This window comes from Rhinolophus hipposideros (assembly GCF_964194185.1).
Source record: "Rhinolophus hipposideros genome assembly, chromosome: 10".
Classification (NCBI taxonomy): domain Eukaryota; kingdom Metazoa; phylum Chordata; class Mammalia; order Chiroptera; family Rhinolophidae; genus Rhinolophus; species Rhinolophus hipposideros.
In genome coordinates this window covers 3898222-3912550 of record NC_138056.1, presented here as the reverse complement: position 1 = coordinate 3912550, position 14329 = coordinate 3898222, and the positions used below count along the sequence as shown (strand labels likewise).

Below are 14329 nucleotides of genomic sequence, written 5' to 3'. Positions count from 1 at the left end.
TTCTGTGTGAGCCCTAATTTCCTCAAGTGCCCTGCCCTGGGTGCACGCCCCGCCAGCGGGTCCCACGGCTTCACGCTGGCATTCCTCCGTGTCCTGGCCTCCGATGGGCCCGTGGAATAGTGGGACCACACACTCGATGCCATCGTGGGAGTAGTGGGTGGGAACAGGATAAACGCGTGTCACTCCAGGTCACAGGCGCAGGAGTCCGTCCCAGACGTGGATGGTTTCATTGTCTGATTGCCGTTTAAATCAGCTTTTCAGGGTCGTCTTCTCTAAGTCAGGCACAGTAACACCTCCCCCGTCATTTGGGCCAGATCCCCATCCTCCAGAGCAGAAATCACAAGGAAGGAAGGGGTTGCATGTCTTTCTGAGCATTCACATAAGTTGGGGTGTAGGTCAGCATTTTATGGGCCGAAGGAAACTGTCTTAACGTCTTGACAAGTGCGGTGTACCAAGTGAAGCTCCGCCTCTCCGGGTAGGAGTTACTAAAGCCCAGCTCCTAAGTTGGCCAGCTGCTTTGTCGCCCCTCGAGCCTGTCCGGTGGCTGCAGGGCAGGGCTGGACACACATTCTGGGTTCCCCGAGTTTGCAGTTAAAACACCAACTGCTTGGTGGACCCAGACTTTCCCTCTCTGACTCTCCCTTTGCAGGTGACAGTGACTCCAAGGACAGGCAGGGTGTCAGCTGCTTAGTCACCTGTGCGCACCTGGTGCTCCTTCAAGAAAGGTTTTGACCTTTTAGTGCCTTTTAAGGAAATTACTGAAGTGGACCAACTGATTAGAAATACAAGCAGTTGGTGAATTGAAAAGAGCTAAGTGGGTGCAAAGCTGGGTCACAAGAATTGTATTTTCTTTGCTTTCTTTTACAGGTGAAAAACAAAAAGACCCAGGATAAGAGAGAGAAAAGTAACTTTCGAAACGAAATCAAGCTGTTAAGGAAGGAGCTGAAGGAGAGGGAAGAAGCAGCGATGCTGGAAAGCCTTAAGTCGGCGGATGTGGTCCTGGCCACAAACACAGGTGAGAAGAGGGCGTCCCCATCCGTCCCGTCTGGGCTCTCCGCTGTCCCCCGTCTTCAGTTTTCCGGAATGGTCCTCACCATGGGGCAGAATTCACCAGGGAAGCCGCCAGGGCTCGCAGTTCTCTTTGTAGGGAGGGTTTTAACTACAAATTCAATCTCTTTCATTGGTATGGTGATTTTCACGTTACCTCCTCTTAAGCGAACTTGTATCTTTGAAGGAATTGATTCGTTTAATCGAGTTGTTGACTTCATAGGCATAAAGGTGTTCATAACACCCTCTTATTATTTTAAAGCTCAGGGACAGGCTCGGCTGGTTTGGAGCCTTGGGGGCAGGTCTTCCTGCGCTTGACCTCTGTCACTGCCCCACTCTGTGCTCCAGACGGAGGAGCTGGTGCGGTGGCCTCGTGTGGTCAGACGTGGAGGTTTTGTTGCTGAGTGAACACTCGGCAGTTATTGTTCCGTTATGTCCAAGGAAACACCTTAGAGGAGGAGTAATGAAGTTCTACTTTCAGAAAATGATACAGGAACAGTATTTAGAAATAAGACAGCCTTCTAAGGACTTGGGGTTGCAGCCCAAGGGGGTGATGGATTTTGGTGATTGGAGCCTGGGAGTGGCCCAGGGCTGAGGATGTACTGTCTCACTTAAACACACAGGTGGGCAGGAACTATGAATCTTTATTCCAAGATGCGAGTGTATTACACACAGTCGTAATGCAGGACTCGGTCATGAACCAGCTGGCTTGCTCGCCCCATTTCAGCTGTTATGACAGTGCTTTCTGTAGAGACTGAGGGCTCTGATTTTGACCAGGTGCTTCTTCCGACGGCCCCCTGAAGTTGCTGCCTGATGGCTACTTTGATGTGGTGGTCATCGACGAGTGTTCCCAGGCCCTGGAAGCCAGCTGCTGGGTCCCGCTGCTGAGGGCCAGAAGATGCATCCTGGCTGGGGACCACAAACAGCTGCCCCCCACCACGGTCTCGCACAAGTAAGGCCCCTCCGCTCGAGTGCCTTTCTGTGCCCCCGTGTGGCCCCTCGGGGGCCAGCCTGGAAGGCCCCGGCTCCCCAGGCGGCCCTGGCTTTGCCATCCTCTGCACGGGTGTGAGTACAGCTCCCAGCGGGCCACTGCCTTCACTCATTTAGTGTCCGGCCTCAGACTCTGCTCCTCGAGGCCGGCGTTTGTCTTCGTAGCCTCAGACCCTGGTACCACGCTCAGGCGGTGCTTGTTGGAGGGAATGTCCCCTGGTGAGTCAGGCAGCATGATGCGCACGTTCGCTGGCTGGTGTCCCACGGAGAGCCACGGCTCTGGGCTGATGAGCTCCCAGCCCAGCACGGGTCCCGAGTCCTGATCTGTAGGCACACCCTTCACAGAGGACACAAGGGTTCAGCAGAGACAGTCCTGCGGCCTTAGGGACGCAGTGTCTCCTAGTGCTGTGAGTTGTGACAGCACCGCCTCCATCCGGGTGGCCTCTTGTTTCATGTCCCATCCCTGCCCTCGTTCACTGCGCTGCCACAGTGGCCTTCTGTGTCCTCACTGTCCCCAGTCTCGACCATTCCTTCCCCAATGCTGGGTGGCCATGCCTTTCATTTAGTTCTCTACTCAGGGGACCCCTCCGGGTGGTCTCCCGTGACTGCCCCGTCACCGCCGGGTCCCTTGCCATGGCTCCCTTACAGTGCTGTGTGGTCGGTGCGTCCGTTTATCTTCCCAACTGGACTGCAGCCTAGGGAGAGGGCCTGGCACCAGGCGGCCGTTTACAAGATGGATCCAAGGTCATGGCCAGGCAGGCGCCCTAGAGAGGGAAAGCCTCGAGGCTCCTGTGTCAGGGCGCTGCCTTCCACTCGAAGAAGTCACTTGCTCCTCCATCCTGCTGCCTTTTCAGATAGTTCTCTACCTCACCGTGTGTGTAGATCACAGCCGACCTCGGAAGGCTAGCTGTTCCTGAGGACCAGGAGAAAGGGGGTTCAAGACAGTTCGTCGGGGACCTTCACCCTGGGGGAGCGGGGACCGGGGCGCCTGGGGCAGTGTAGGTCAGGGCGCCACAGACAAGGGCATCGAACCTGGTACTTGGAGTGAGGATTCGGCAGGGAGACAGGGGTGGATAAAGGGGGCAGTGGGGGAAATGTCTTTTGAAGGGTTGTCCTGGTGGGAGCATCGCTTCTGGGATGGGACCCTGCATGGAAACTGCAGGAGAAGAAGGGGCTCAGTGAGTATTTATTCAGAGACTTGTTCCAGGAGGAGGTCCCAGGGGGTCCTTAAAAGAGGGCTGTGTCCTCCAGAAAGGAGTAAGTTTAGAACTGCCCTGAGGTGTGGGGAGCTTGTGGTGTCCCTGGAGAAAGGAGGGTGGTTGGGGGGAGATGTTGGGTGGGGTCGTGCTGGGCATGTCTAGGTTTGCACTGGGACTGGCGAGCACGTCACCGCCTCCCTTCTTTGGCACGAGCTGTTTTTAGTAGAGATCTTTATGTCAAGAGGGTAACCACAGGGGTCTTACAGGTTTGCAGAGGGGGCATTCCTGAGATAGTTAGGTCCTTCCCCACAGATTTCGTGTCATCAACCAGGGGGAACGGTGGGCCCTAGTGGCTAAGAGGCACTGGAGCCAGGCGCCTGGCCCTGGAGCTCCCTCGCTGGGTGATGTTGGGCTAGGGACTTAGCCTCTCGGTGTCTCACGCTGCTCATAGTAACCTGCAGTCCCAACAGGCACCTTGAATTCAAGGTCATTGCGGGGAGTAAGTGAGTAAATACGGATCAAGTTCCTGGCACGTGAGAAGCGCCCAGGAGGTGTCAGCTACTAGAAGTGTCTGTCGTTAGCAGTGGACTGCTTACGGCTGGAGTACACTGGCGTTTCAAAAGCACATCTGGGTTTGGTTTCCTACTGCTGCTGTAACAAATGACCACAGACTTAAACAGCACAGATTTACCGTCTTAGAGTTCCGAAGTCCGAAGTGCAGAGGCAGTCCCTGGGGGTTACAGGGCTGCGTTCGCTCGACAGGCTCCAGGGGAGAGTCGCCTGTGCCTTTTCCAGCTTCCCGAGGAGCCGGCTCCTTCCCGGTGGCCTCTCGCCCATCAAGTCAGCAATTCTGACTCTGACCCTGGGCCTCCCTTCTATAAGGACTCTCGTGACGACGTTGTGCTGGGTAGTCCAGGATCAGCTGCCCACCGCAGAGCCTTCCCTTCATCACCTCTGCAAGAGCCCTGCGGTCACGTACTCGCAGGTCCCGGAGTTAGGACGTGGGCACTGTTGGCAGCCATTGTTCAGCCGCCCCCTCCCTTAACCTTAGGTCAGCAGTGGGGGTGAGTCAGGCTCTGAGGGGAGGGCTGCCCCCGCGCTGACAGGCCTCCTTCCTGGCTCCGCCCGTCTCTCCCGGTGCAGGGCTGCGCAGGCCGGGCTGTCGCTCAGCCTGATGGAGCGCCTGGCCCAGGAGCACGGGGCCGCGGTGGTGCGGACGCTGAGCGTGCAGTACCGAATGCACTACGCCATCATGCAGTGGGCCTCGGACGCCCTGTACCACGGGCAGCTCACGGCACACCCTTCCGTGGCCGGGCACCTCCTGCGGTGAGTGGCAGCCGCAGCCCTGCCGGCCTCCCCGCTCAGTCCTTCTGTCCCGACAGCCACCCATGTCACTGAGTGCTCTGTAAAGCTCTTAGAGGAAGCGTCACCTCTAGGACTGCTTTTCTGGGAGGGACAGGGGCCTTGCCCTGGGGATCTGCATTCGGGGTGCTCCCGCCTGTGTTCTTCCTGCTCCTTGTGTTGCCCGTGGGTGGTACCCTGTTTTCCTGAGGGGAGGAGGGAAATGTGTGGTCTCACGCATCTGGTGTCCTCCTGGGTGCAGGGACCTCCCAGGAGTGGCGGCCACAGAGGACACGGGCATTCCCCTGCTGCTTGTGGACACAGCCGGCTGCGGGCTGTTTGAACTGGAAGAGGAGGATGAGTCCAAAGGAAACCCCGGTGAGCGTGCCTAGAGGGGTCGGCTTTTCTGTCTGAACGGACCCCGCGCTCCCCTGTAAACACACACGTCCCTCTAAGTTGCCAGCTTCGGAGCAGAGCTGAGCGCAGGGTGCGGGCAGGGCCGGGCGCAGTGCCTGGGAGCTGGGGGAGGTCGGCACATGACGGTCTGAGGGCTGAACTCGGCGGCGTTCACAACAAGCAGGCAGCACCAAGCGAGGGAGCTGGTGGCCGGGGCAGCGAGCGTCCTGTGTCCTTATTCTGAACACAGTGGCCCCACGTGGCCTGGCCTAGCCTCCGGGAGAGGTCCTTGCTCAGCCCTTGCTCAGGGCTGCCACTCACGGAGGACACGTGGCCATGCTTAGACGGAATAGGTGTTTATGGATGTTCATGTTGGCTGGGTGTCCTGTTCCTTTGCTCGTTACATCTGGCAACCCTTGGACTCAGGTTCGGAGCTCCAAGACGCAGCCTCAGGCACAAAATGTAAGGTCAGCTCTTGGTCAGGGGGTTGACACCTGTGCTGATGCCACATGTCAGCTCGCACTGTCCCTTGTCCTGGAGACTCGCTCTTTGTTTCCCTCCAGGTGAAGTGCTCCTCGTCAGTCTACACGTCCAGGCTCTGCTGGATGCTGGTGTCCAAGCGAGTGACATTGCCGTCATCACACCATACAACCTGCAGGTGGGAGAGGGCCCCTTTGTCTCCATGTGTATCCGTGGGACTCGACCACCCGAGTGGCTGAAAGAAAAAGGGCAGTTTACTGGTTCTTGTGACCAAACACTGCAGGGCAGAGGCAACCATGTCAGGACTGGTTCCGGGGCTTAGATGACATCAGACAGAGCATTTGTCTGTCTGTCCATCCACCCCAGGGTGGTCTCTCCACCTGGCCCCCTGTGTTGGCTTCAATCTTAGGCCAGCTTTCCCCGTGGCCACGGCAACCTCAGGCTGCCGTTGTCCTTACACGGGCAGCCGCAGGGATTTCCCACAAGGATCTTAGCTTTGAGCCTTGTTGGTCTGCCCCCACCCCTGAGCCAGTCAGTCGTGTGGCTGCGAGCTGGCATCCGAGCTGGCATCCTCGCCCATCTCGGGCTGGGCCGCTCAGCTTCATGGAGCACAGTAGATCGGAGTGTGGGAGTGGGTGCTTTCTTGAAGGAAAATCCAGGGTGCCGGCTGTTCTTGGAGAAGGTGCTGGTGTTGGACCAGCAAAAGCAACAGACGACTGTTCCCTTCTCTTCTGTTTTCCTCACATTTTCTCTTAGTGTCTATGTGCTTATGAAGCAAAGCCTGTCTCCTTTGGTAGGAAAAACTCTTGCTTCAGAGTTTTGTGAGGTCTGCAGATCAGCTGCCACCCCTGCCTGGTCTGCAGGCATCGCACTTAGGGCTGTCACGAGCCAAAAGAAATGAGATGTGTGCTGGCCGTGGGGGTCATGTCTGGCATGGGGCATGTTATTTGTTCATTTGCATGCCTGTGAGAGGGCGGCTGTGGAAACCGTTTCCCATGAGGCTCCTGAGGGTTTCCTGGGACTCGAGGCCCCCTGCTGAGCTGCAGGGCAGAGTGTCAGCTGCCTGTACCCAGCCTGTGCTGAGGCCAGGGCTTTGCTTGGTGTTTCAGGTGGACCTGCTCAGACAGAGCCTCTCTCACAAGCACCCCAAGCTTGAAATTAAGTCAGTCGATGGCTTCCAAGGCCGCGAGAAGGAGGCTGTGGTTCTGTCCTTCGTCAGATCCAACAAGAAAGGTATGGAGCTCTCGCCAGAATCCTAGAGGTCAAATACTTATGTGGAGAGCAAGCTAGATTCCTGCTAGGGGCCACACCCGCCAGTCACGGGCATGGCCGTGGGGGGAGCACACACACTGTCCTCCACGAGCTCACCGCCAAGCGAAAGGACAGAGGACAGTGCCGCAGTGAGTGTGGTGTGAGGAGGACTCTAGTGGGAACGTGCTGGGGCTCAGCGTGTGTCGCAGGTGGGCCGGTGGCAGTGGGGGCCGGAAGGGTGTTCCCGGCAGAGGGAGTAGAGCCGGAGGGTTAGGCACGTGTGTGGCCGGGGTGTGGGCTGGGAAGGCCTGGAGCGCCTGCCGAGGACGTGGAGCCCCCTAAAGCCCACAGCTTGTCTGTGGCCTCAGGTGGGTTCAGCCTCAGTGCATGGTGTTTATGCCCCTGGGGCTTGTGGGTAGGCCATTGGGTAAGAAAATTGTGCTCAGAAAGAATTTTTAGTTACTGGGCTTTATAAAGCAGTTTCAGTAGGAGGTTGAAAACAGAGTGGGGATAAGTGGGAAAAAGAAGGTGGCCCTTGTGCTTTCCCTGAGTGTCAGCTGCAGCCACATCCGAGTCGCCTGAGCTGCCTCTGGGTCCGGGCTCAGGGAATGAACAAGTCTGGTAGCTATCAAGTGCACTTTGGGTACGTGGAGCCGGACTGATAAGCAGTGGTCGGCAGCGGGAGTCTGAGCAGCCGTGGCTTCATAACCGGGCCTCACAGGAGGCTGCGAAGGCTGGGGGGACATCCAGGGTGCAGGAGGCTGCGAGCCGTGCAGCTGATCCTTGTTTGTGATTGTTGCCGATCAGGGCAGGAGAGCCTGGCTTCCTGCTCCTCAGTCTGAGATCTGCACTCTACTCACCCCTACCTGGTTTCTAGGTGAAGTTGGTTTCCTTGCCGAGGACCGGAGGATCAACGTCGCCGTCACCCGCGCTCGGCGCCACGTGGCGGTTGTCTGCGATTCTCACACTGTCAACAACCACACTTTCTTGAAGACCCTGGTGGATTATTTCACAGAGCACGGGGAGGTGCGCACAGCCTTTGAGTATCTCGATGACATCGTCCCTGTAAACTATTCCTATGAGAGTTCCCAGGGTCACGGCCGAGCTGGTGCAAAGCCTCCAGGCTCTTCTGCGTGTGCCAGGAAGCCTGGAAGTAGGCAGCAGGAGGGAGCCCGGGGGGCCAGAGCAGCTGCCAGGCTGGCCCAGAAGACACCGCGCGGGAAGCCTCTGGGCCCTGAGGGCCACACTCAGCTCAGTCTCAACGGAGTCAGCCCAGAGGGAGTGGAGAGCAGAGACAGTGCAGCCCACTTACGGGCTGTCATAGCAGAGTTTGTGTCGAGTGAGCAGACGCGGCTGGAGTTTCCTGCTTCCCTGAACTCGCACGACAGGATGCGCGTCCACCAGATCGCTGAGGAGCACGGGCTGAGGCATGACAGCGCCGGACAAGGGAAAGAGAGGTTCATCACTGTGAGCAAGAGGGTGCCGCCGGCCCCACCGGCCCCACCAGCACCACCGGCCCCACCAGCACCATCGGCCCCACCGGCCCCACTGGCCCCACCGGCCCCACCAGCACCATCGGCCCCATCGGCCCCACCAGCACCACCGGCCCCACCAGCACCATCGGCCCCACTGGCCCCACCGGCCCCACCGGCCCCACCGGCATCATCGGCCCCACCGGCACCATCGGCCCCACCAGCACCACCGGCCCCGCTGGCCCCACCCTGTCCTGAGCCTCCCATCAGGGAGCCCAGCAGCCCAGACCAGCTAGACCTGAAGGCCCTGCACCTGGAGAGACTGCAGAGGGGGAGGGGTGGGCAGGAGCAGCGAACCCCGGTGCTCCAGCAGGCCACGGGCTCGGGGATGCGGAAGGCACCAGAAAAGAAAAAGAAAAAAGAAGCCAAAGGTAAATCTGGTCAACTCATGAGAACACAGTCTTGGTGTCCCCTTAACTGGGATGTTTATCCCACTCGAACCCCCTGCCACTCTTGAAAAGAACGAGGACCTGCTGCTGGGGCCAGTGCCCTGATTCTGTGCCTTACGTCTGATCGGCTGGGGCTGAGCCCTCTGAGAGCAGTGACTGGTCGTGGTGACCCTCTAATCCCAAGAGTCGGGCCCATGGGGAGGGAGGGAGTGTGCTTACAGCAGGGAGAGGGCGGGGGGAGTACACAGGGATGGTGTGGGTATCCTCTGGGGGATGGGAGGGGCATTCACAGACCTGGTGGGACCTCCTGTGGTGACAGTGCCCTTTCTGACTCAGAGGCCACGTCAAGGGCCACGCTGGTTATCCCCTGGGGAGCCCTGCGGGGCTGTGTGCTCTGTCCCCATCCTGTACTGACTTGGTGTCCTCAGACTTAGAGCTCGAAGACCTGGCGGTCACAGCCTAGATTTTCTGGAGACGTCTGTGTGACCTCTTACTGCAGCAGGACCATGAAGCCGTTCACATCCCCCTTTATTCATTGAATTCTTGTGAGCGAAGCCGCACAGACGTAACTCGTGGTTTTTTAAATGAGCCTCCCAGTGAGTGGTCCAGGCTTCAGCCGAATTTCTCTGCGGCATTTAGTGAGCAGCTGCTCCGGCCAGGTTTATGTGGGTGAGCAAGACAGACGCCTGTGGAAATTGACGTTCTGGCAGAGGAAAGAGATTGCATTTTAAACCATGCTGAGAATATGGTAAATGCCAGAAAGGGCCAGGTACCCGGACATCCTTCCTAGAGAGGGCATGTGGCCTGGCCATTTCAGGACAGTGTCCTGGGGAGACTGCGCCCCATTTCAGGGATGCTGGTGCCACTCAGTGTGTGAAGCATTTCTTCAAACAACCACCTCAGAATTCATCACCACTCAGACTCTGAACGTGACCTGCCCAGTTGGTCTCCAAGTTCTGTGCCGAGGTCCCGCAGCTGAGAAGCAGAGGCCAGCGTGAGCAGGTCCCTGGGGCACAGCCGGAGACCCACGCAGGGAATGTCCCTGCCTGCTCGTCATGCGTGAGGGTTTGGGAGAGTGACGGGTGCCGGGTCCTGTGGGAAGGTGGCCAGTACTGGTGTTGACGAGATTTCGTGTTGCGTTAGGGCCTGAACACTCTTCGCGGTTCCTGTGTCTCCCGAGGACACTTGCCGCTGCCGAGAGAGTGGGTGCCCATAGTCGTGAGCACGTCCCAGGCCTTCCGCAAGCCTCCCGGGACTGCTCTTGCAGCATCAGCGCTTCTGGCCCTCCCCTGACCGCAGGTGGCCCCAGGCTCGTGTGTGACTGCCGTAGAGCTTACCCTTGACGCAGCCTGTTGGCGAGGCGTAGGGTACGGGGCAGGCAAAGGTGTGCCTGCCTAGGTTTGAAATGGCTTCTGTGCACCGAGGCACGGGCAGGTGAACGGGGGCTCTGAGAGACCCTGGGCGGTGTCACGGTTGTCCCCAGGCTCCCCCCGGAAGCTGACCATGCTGACCTATGTGCCCGGCACTGAGCGTGCCCGTTGTGGGGAATAACGCTGGGAGATAGGGACTCGTCTGCCTGGGTGCCCGGCACCCAGGTAATCCTACCAGCTTCCTGGGTCGCGCTCCCCACCAGTTCTTTGACAGTTCTGTCACAGATGACGTGTAATGTCATTCATACTTGTGTGTTTTACACGATGGCAACCGTACTGAGTTTTGTGTCTCTCCCACTCGTGAACATTTTCCTAGCACTTTCAAAGGTTGCCATGCATCTGGGTGGAAACGGTCAGGTCTTCTGGCCTCGTGCCGTGAACGTGCTTTAGTTCATCTGACTGTTAGCCTGGGGGGGCCGCTTGGGTTATCTTGGGTTTCTGCTTTTATAGTTGACGTCTTAGGGAACGCCCTGATAGTTCCATGTGTTTCTGGCTTAAAGGCCGTTCAGAGGCAGTGTCCGCGCACTGCCGCGCCCTCTAGGAGGTCCCTGTACTCACACTTCCGGCGGTGACTGGTTGTTAGCGCCAAGAAGGGCGGACACTGAGCCCCACTGAGTTGCATTTGCTCACTCCCTGTCACCTCAGAAGCAGGAAGCCGGGGGCAGGCCAGGCTCAGCGGGCGACTTCTTCGCTGCTTCTTTGTTCTTCCCTATTTGAGTGTCACTTTCTCCCCTAGGACCTGCGGCCATAGACCTGTCGGCCAAGGAGGACCTCGATGCTCTGGTCTCGGCCGTCATGGAGGCTGATAACACCTGTGGCTTTTCCAGGTGCACAGCCAGCGTCGTGACTCTGGGCCAGCTCTGCCGGCACTGCGGCCACCTCTACTGCCTCAGCCACCACCTGCCCGAGGTACGCCGGCCCCTGCCGGGGCACGGGGAGCGGCCGCGGGTCTGTTTCCAGGGCTTGGATCCTGGGCAGATGGGCTCCAAACAGAAACACTAGCTGGTCGTGAGCTCTTCAAACAGACATTGACTTGTGGGTTTGTTTTTTTTCTTAGCGTATCGGGGCACGAGTGAGTGCAATGCCACATTTGCTCAGTTACAGCCAAGTCGGTGTAGGATTTCTGGGCAGAGAGAATTTGTTCAGCGTTCTTGGGTTCTGTCATGGGTTAGCATAGGACCAGAGGGAGGCGGGCCTCTGGCTCACCATCAAAAATGGACCGGAAGCTGGCTGCTTTTTCATTCATTCCTTGAGCAAATGTGGATGGGAACCTCCTTTGCCAGGTGTGGAGACCTGGGGTCATGGAGGCCAGAGCAGACTTTATCTCCGCTTTGGGAGGCAGTGGGCCCAGTGGGGATTGTGATAAGAGACCAGCATGTGGCCGTGCACTGCATGCTCCTGGGGGGACCCGGGGGCCCATGGCAACAGGGGAGCGGCTGCCCAGGTTTCCTTTCCTCATGTACAGCTCTTACTTACCTGCCCACATCCCTCTACCTGTGAGTTACCTGCATTCCACCGCGCTCCCTCCCCCATGCACGAGGCCAGGATGAATGCTCTTGGCACGCAGGAAGGGGTGGGCCACAGCCCAGGTGACCGGGGATGGAAGCCTTTCAGAGTGGGCTTCCCACAGGAGGTAACGCTCTGGCTGAGACCTCGCAGATGAAAGGTGGAGGGAGAAGTTTGGGACCCCGAGGCAGCTGGGAGTAGAATGTGAGGCAGGATGGTGGGAGGCGAGGTGGAGGAGGGCCCAGTGAGCCACCTCGAGGAATTCCGACCTGGTTCCCAAGGCAGCGGGGGACACTGGAGGGTTTCAGCAGGGCCGTGACACTAGGACACTAGGCTGCAATGCAGAGAAGGCCAAGGGCGAGGCCAGGAGGCAGGTGAAATGGCTGTGGGGATATAGGCCAGAGACCTTGAGGGTCCACCCTGGGGGTGGGGAACAGAGAAGGTGGAGGGGTGGATTTGAGGCCCTTGAACTGGTTGTAGGTCAAGGTGAGAAGAGGAGGGAGGACCCAGAGTGGTCCCCTGGGCGGCCCAGGATGGTGGTGGGGCTCTTGGAGGCAGGGGGAGGGGTGGGTGTGGCGGAGGGCCCTGTGCCACCTCTGATGTGGGCTGCAGCCTCTGGGGGGGACGTGGTCCTGGAGGAGCCGGCTCAGTGTCCTGGGAGTGTCTCTGCGCCAGGTCAGGGTTGTAGCAGCCACTTGTCCACGGCAGGGGGAAAAGGGGTCTCCTGGGTGAGGGGCGTTTCCCTCGCACACCCATGCAGCCTCTCCACGTCCACGCTTGTTGATAAAGTGTGCCGTGTTTTCGGAAGATCTTTGTTTAGAGTGTTTACCAGTTGTCATACCAAAGGTTCGGGCGGCCAGGGTGCGTCCGTCGCACAGCTCCTGCTGGTCTGGGGCCATGTGGAGTGGCCGAGTGCCTGGGCGGTCCCTGGGACAGGGAGGGCAGCGGGCTCCGCGCGCCTCGTGCCGTCGGGCAGTGTCATTGCCGGAAGGCCAGCACAGCGTCCTTTGGGACGAGAAGTCCTCATTGGGGTGCGGCCACCGGTCTCCTACTGCCTGTTCTGGGATCTCACTGGGTCGAAACTTGCGTCCCACCTGGCGTCCCCAAGGAAATACCCCCCTTCTGTGTGTAGCGCCTGGCAGGTGCTTTGTGTTCTCTCCCTCCCGGCCAGCCTCCTACCTGCAGAAGTGGGTATGCCAGAGTCTCACACGGCTCAGGACAGATTCCGTCCCGCCGGGCATCAGTGTGCAGGCAGGCACGCACCCTGGAGCGCCTCCGACGGGCCTAGCATTTGGGTCAGAGGAGATAAATAGCTTTTTTGCCTAGAGATTATAATCCTGCTTTGGGTACATTTTGCTGTATCAGCACTGCCGCTGGGGGGCCTGCGAACGTGTGTGTCACAAGTGCGAAACTGCATCACCCTGTCAGACTGTGGGGTTTGGGCTGAGGCGAAGGTGGGGTGGGGGGCCCCCAGCCTTGTCAGGGTGTGGAGTCTACCCCTTCTCCCCTAGGGAGCCTGCAGGTGAAGGGTCCATGTGCGGGAAGAGGAGGGAGACCCTCGGAGCTGTGATGGGCAGGATTGCCCCGCACTGACTGCTGTGTCCCCCCCAGATCCATGGCTGCGGGGAGAGGGCTCGCACCCACGCCCGGCAGAGAATCAGCCGGGAAGGAGTCCTCTACGCCGGCAGTGGGACCAAGGACAGGTCCCTGGCCCCAGCCAAGAGGGCCCAGCTCCAGAGGAGGCTGGATAAGAAGCTGGATGAGCTGGCCAGCCAGAGGAAGAGCAAACGGGAGAAGGAAAAGTGACGCCGGGCCTTCATACACGGCTTCCAGAGCTTGTGTGAAAATGTGGGTGAGGGGCGAGCAGGGCTGTCCCCTGGCTGCTTTCTGTTCCTTGTAGCTGCTCCGGATGACAGTGTGCCACCAGACCTACACTATGTCTACCACCCGCATGGGGCACAGGGCCTTTGGGAAGAAGGACGGGCTTTCTGACCTGGCCAGGAGCTTTTCTAAGATGACAGATGGAGGAGAGCCCCGGGGCCGTCACTGCCTGCTGGTCCTTTCTCATGGTGAGGGGTGGGGTGGCCCCAGAATGCCGCGTTCCTTTCCTCCCTCCCTGGACTGGTCCCTGGTCTCTTCCTTCCCTCCCAGTCAAACCAAATCTTGGGGTGCTGCCACGAGGGACAGGAAGACTCTGTTCCCTTGGACATGTGCCTGGGCACCCTCCCTCCCCCGCCCCCGTCTGGCGCTGGCCAGCTTTCAGCCCTTCAGGATGGGGGGGCACTTGAAAACCCCATTAATGTGCCTGGAGATGATGTCTGAGAACGCTGGGCATTTCTCCGTGTGTCCCCGTGTGGCTGGCTCACCCTTTGTTTGAGCTGTGACTTCACCGAGGCCATTTCAGTCTGTCTCCTATCCCTGGGAGCTGCAGTGGCCACACCCGAACCCCCTACAGGGGAGTAGAGTGGCTCTGGCCGCTCCCTGCTCCCCTGAAGCCTGGAGGTCACTTGCTTGGGTGTGATTCACGAAGGCGCCATGGCCCCTCCCGGGTGCTGTGGGTGGGAACAGAGTGAAATGGCTGCTCCTGGGGTCAGGCTTGGAAAAGCTGTCCCAAATGCGTGCACAGGCCGAGGCCCCTCCCAGGCGTCCCCATGTCCTTTGCTGGCTGTTTATTCAAGAGACCTCGTTTGGATGCATTCTTTGAGCCTCAGGGTTTTATTTGTTTCAAAGGGATGTAAGTTATTTAAAATTAAAGTGCGTGCACACTG

The 14329-nt window shown here is 58.8% G+C and overlaps 1 protein-coding gene across 3 annotated transcripts in view; it reads left to right on the top strand.

The window, feature by feature from the left end:
* The window catches only part of IGHMBP2 (immunoglobulin mu DNA binding protein 2), a 23009-nt gene extending 8680 nt beyond the window's left edge, over window positions 1–14329 (top strand). For all 3 annotated transcript variants that reach the window (XM_081062585.1, XM_081062584.1, XM_081062586.1), the window contains 9 exons: window positions 868–1015; window positions 1825–1999; window positions 4380–4562; window positions 4840–4955; window positions 5537–5631; window positions 6563–6686; window positions 7582–8607; window positions 10792–10964; window positions 13173–14329. In XM_081062585.1, the coding sequence (XP_080918711.1) occupies window positions 868–1015; window positions 1825–1999; window positions 4380–4562; window positions 4840–4955; window positions 5537–5631; window positions 6563–6686; window positions 7582–8607; window positions 10792–10964; window positions 13173–13367 (2235 nt within the window). In that variant the 3' untranslated portion in view covers window positions 13368–14329. The remainder of the gene's footprint in view (window positions 1–867; window positions 1016–1824; window positions 2000–4379; window positions 4563–4839; window positions 4956–5536; window positions 5632–6562; window positions 6687–7581; window positions 8608–10791; window positions 10965–13172) is intronic.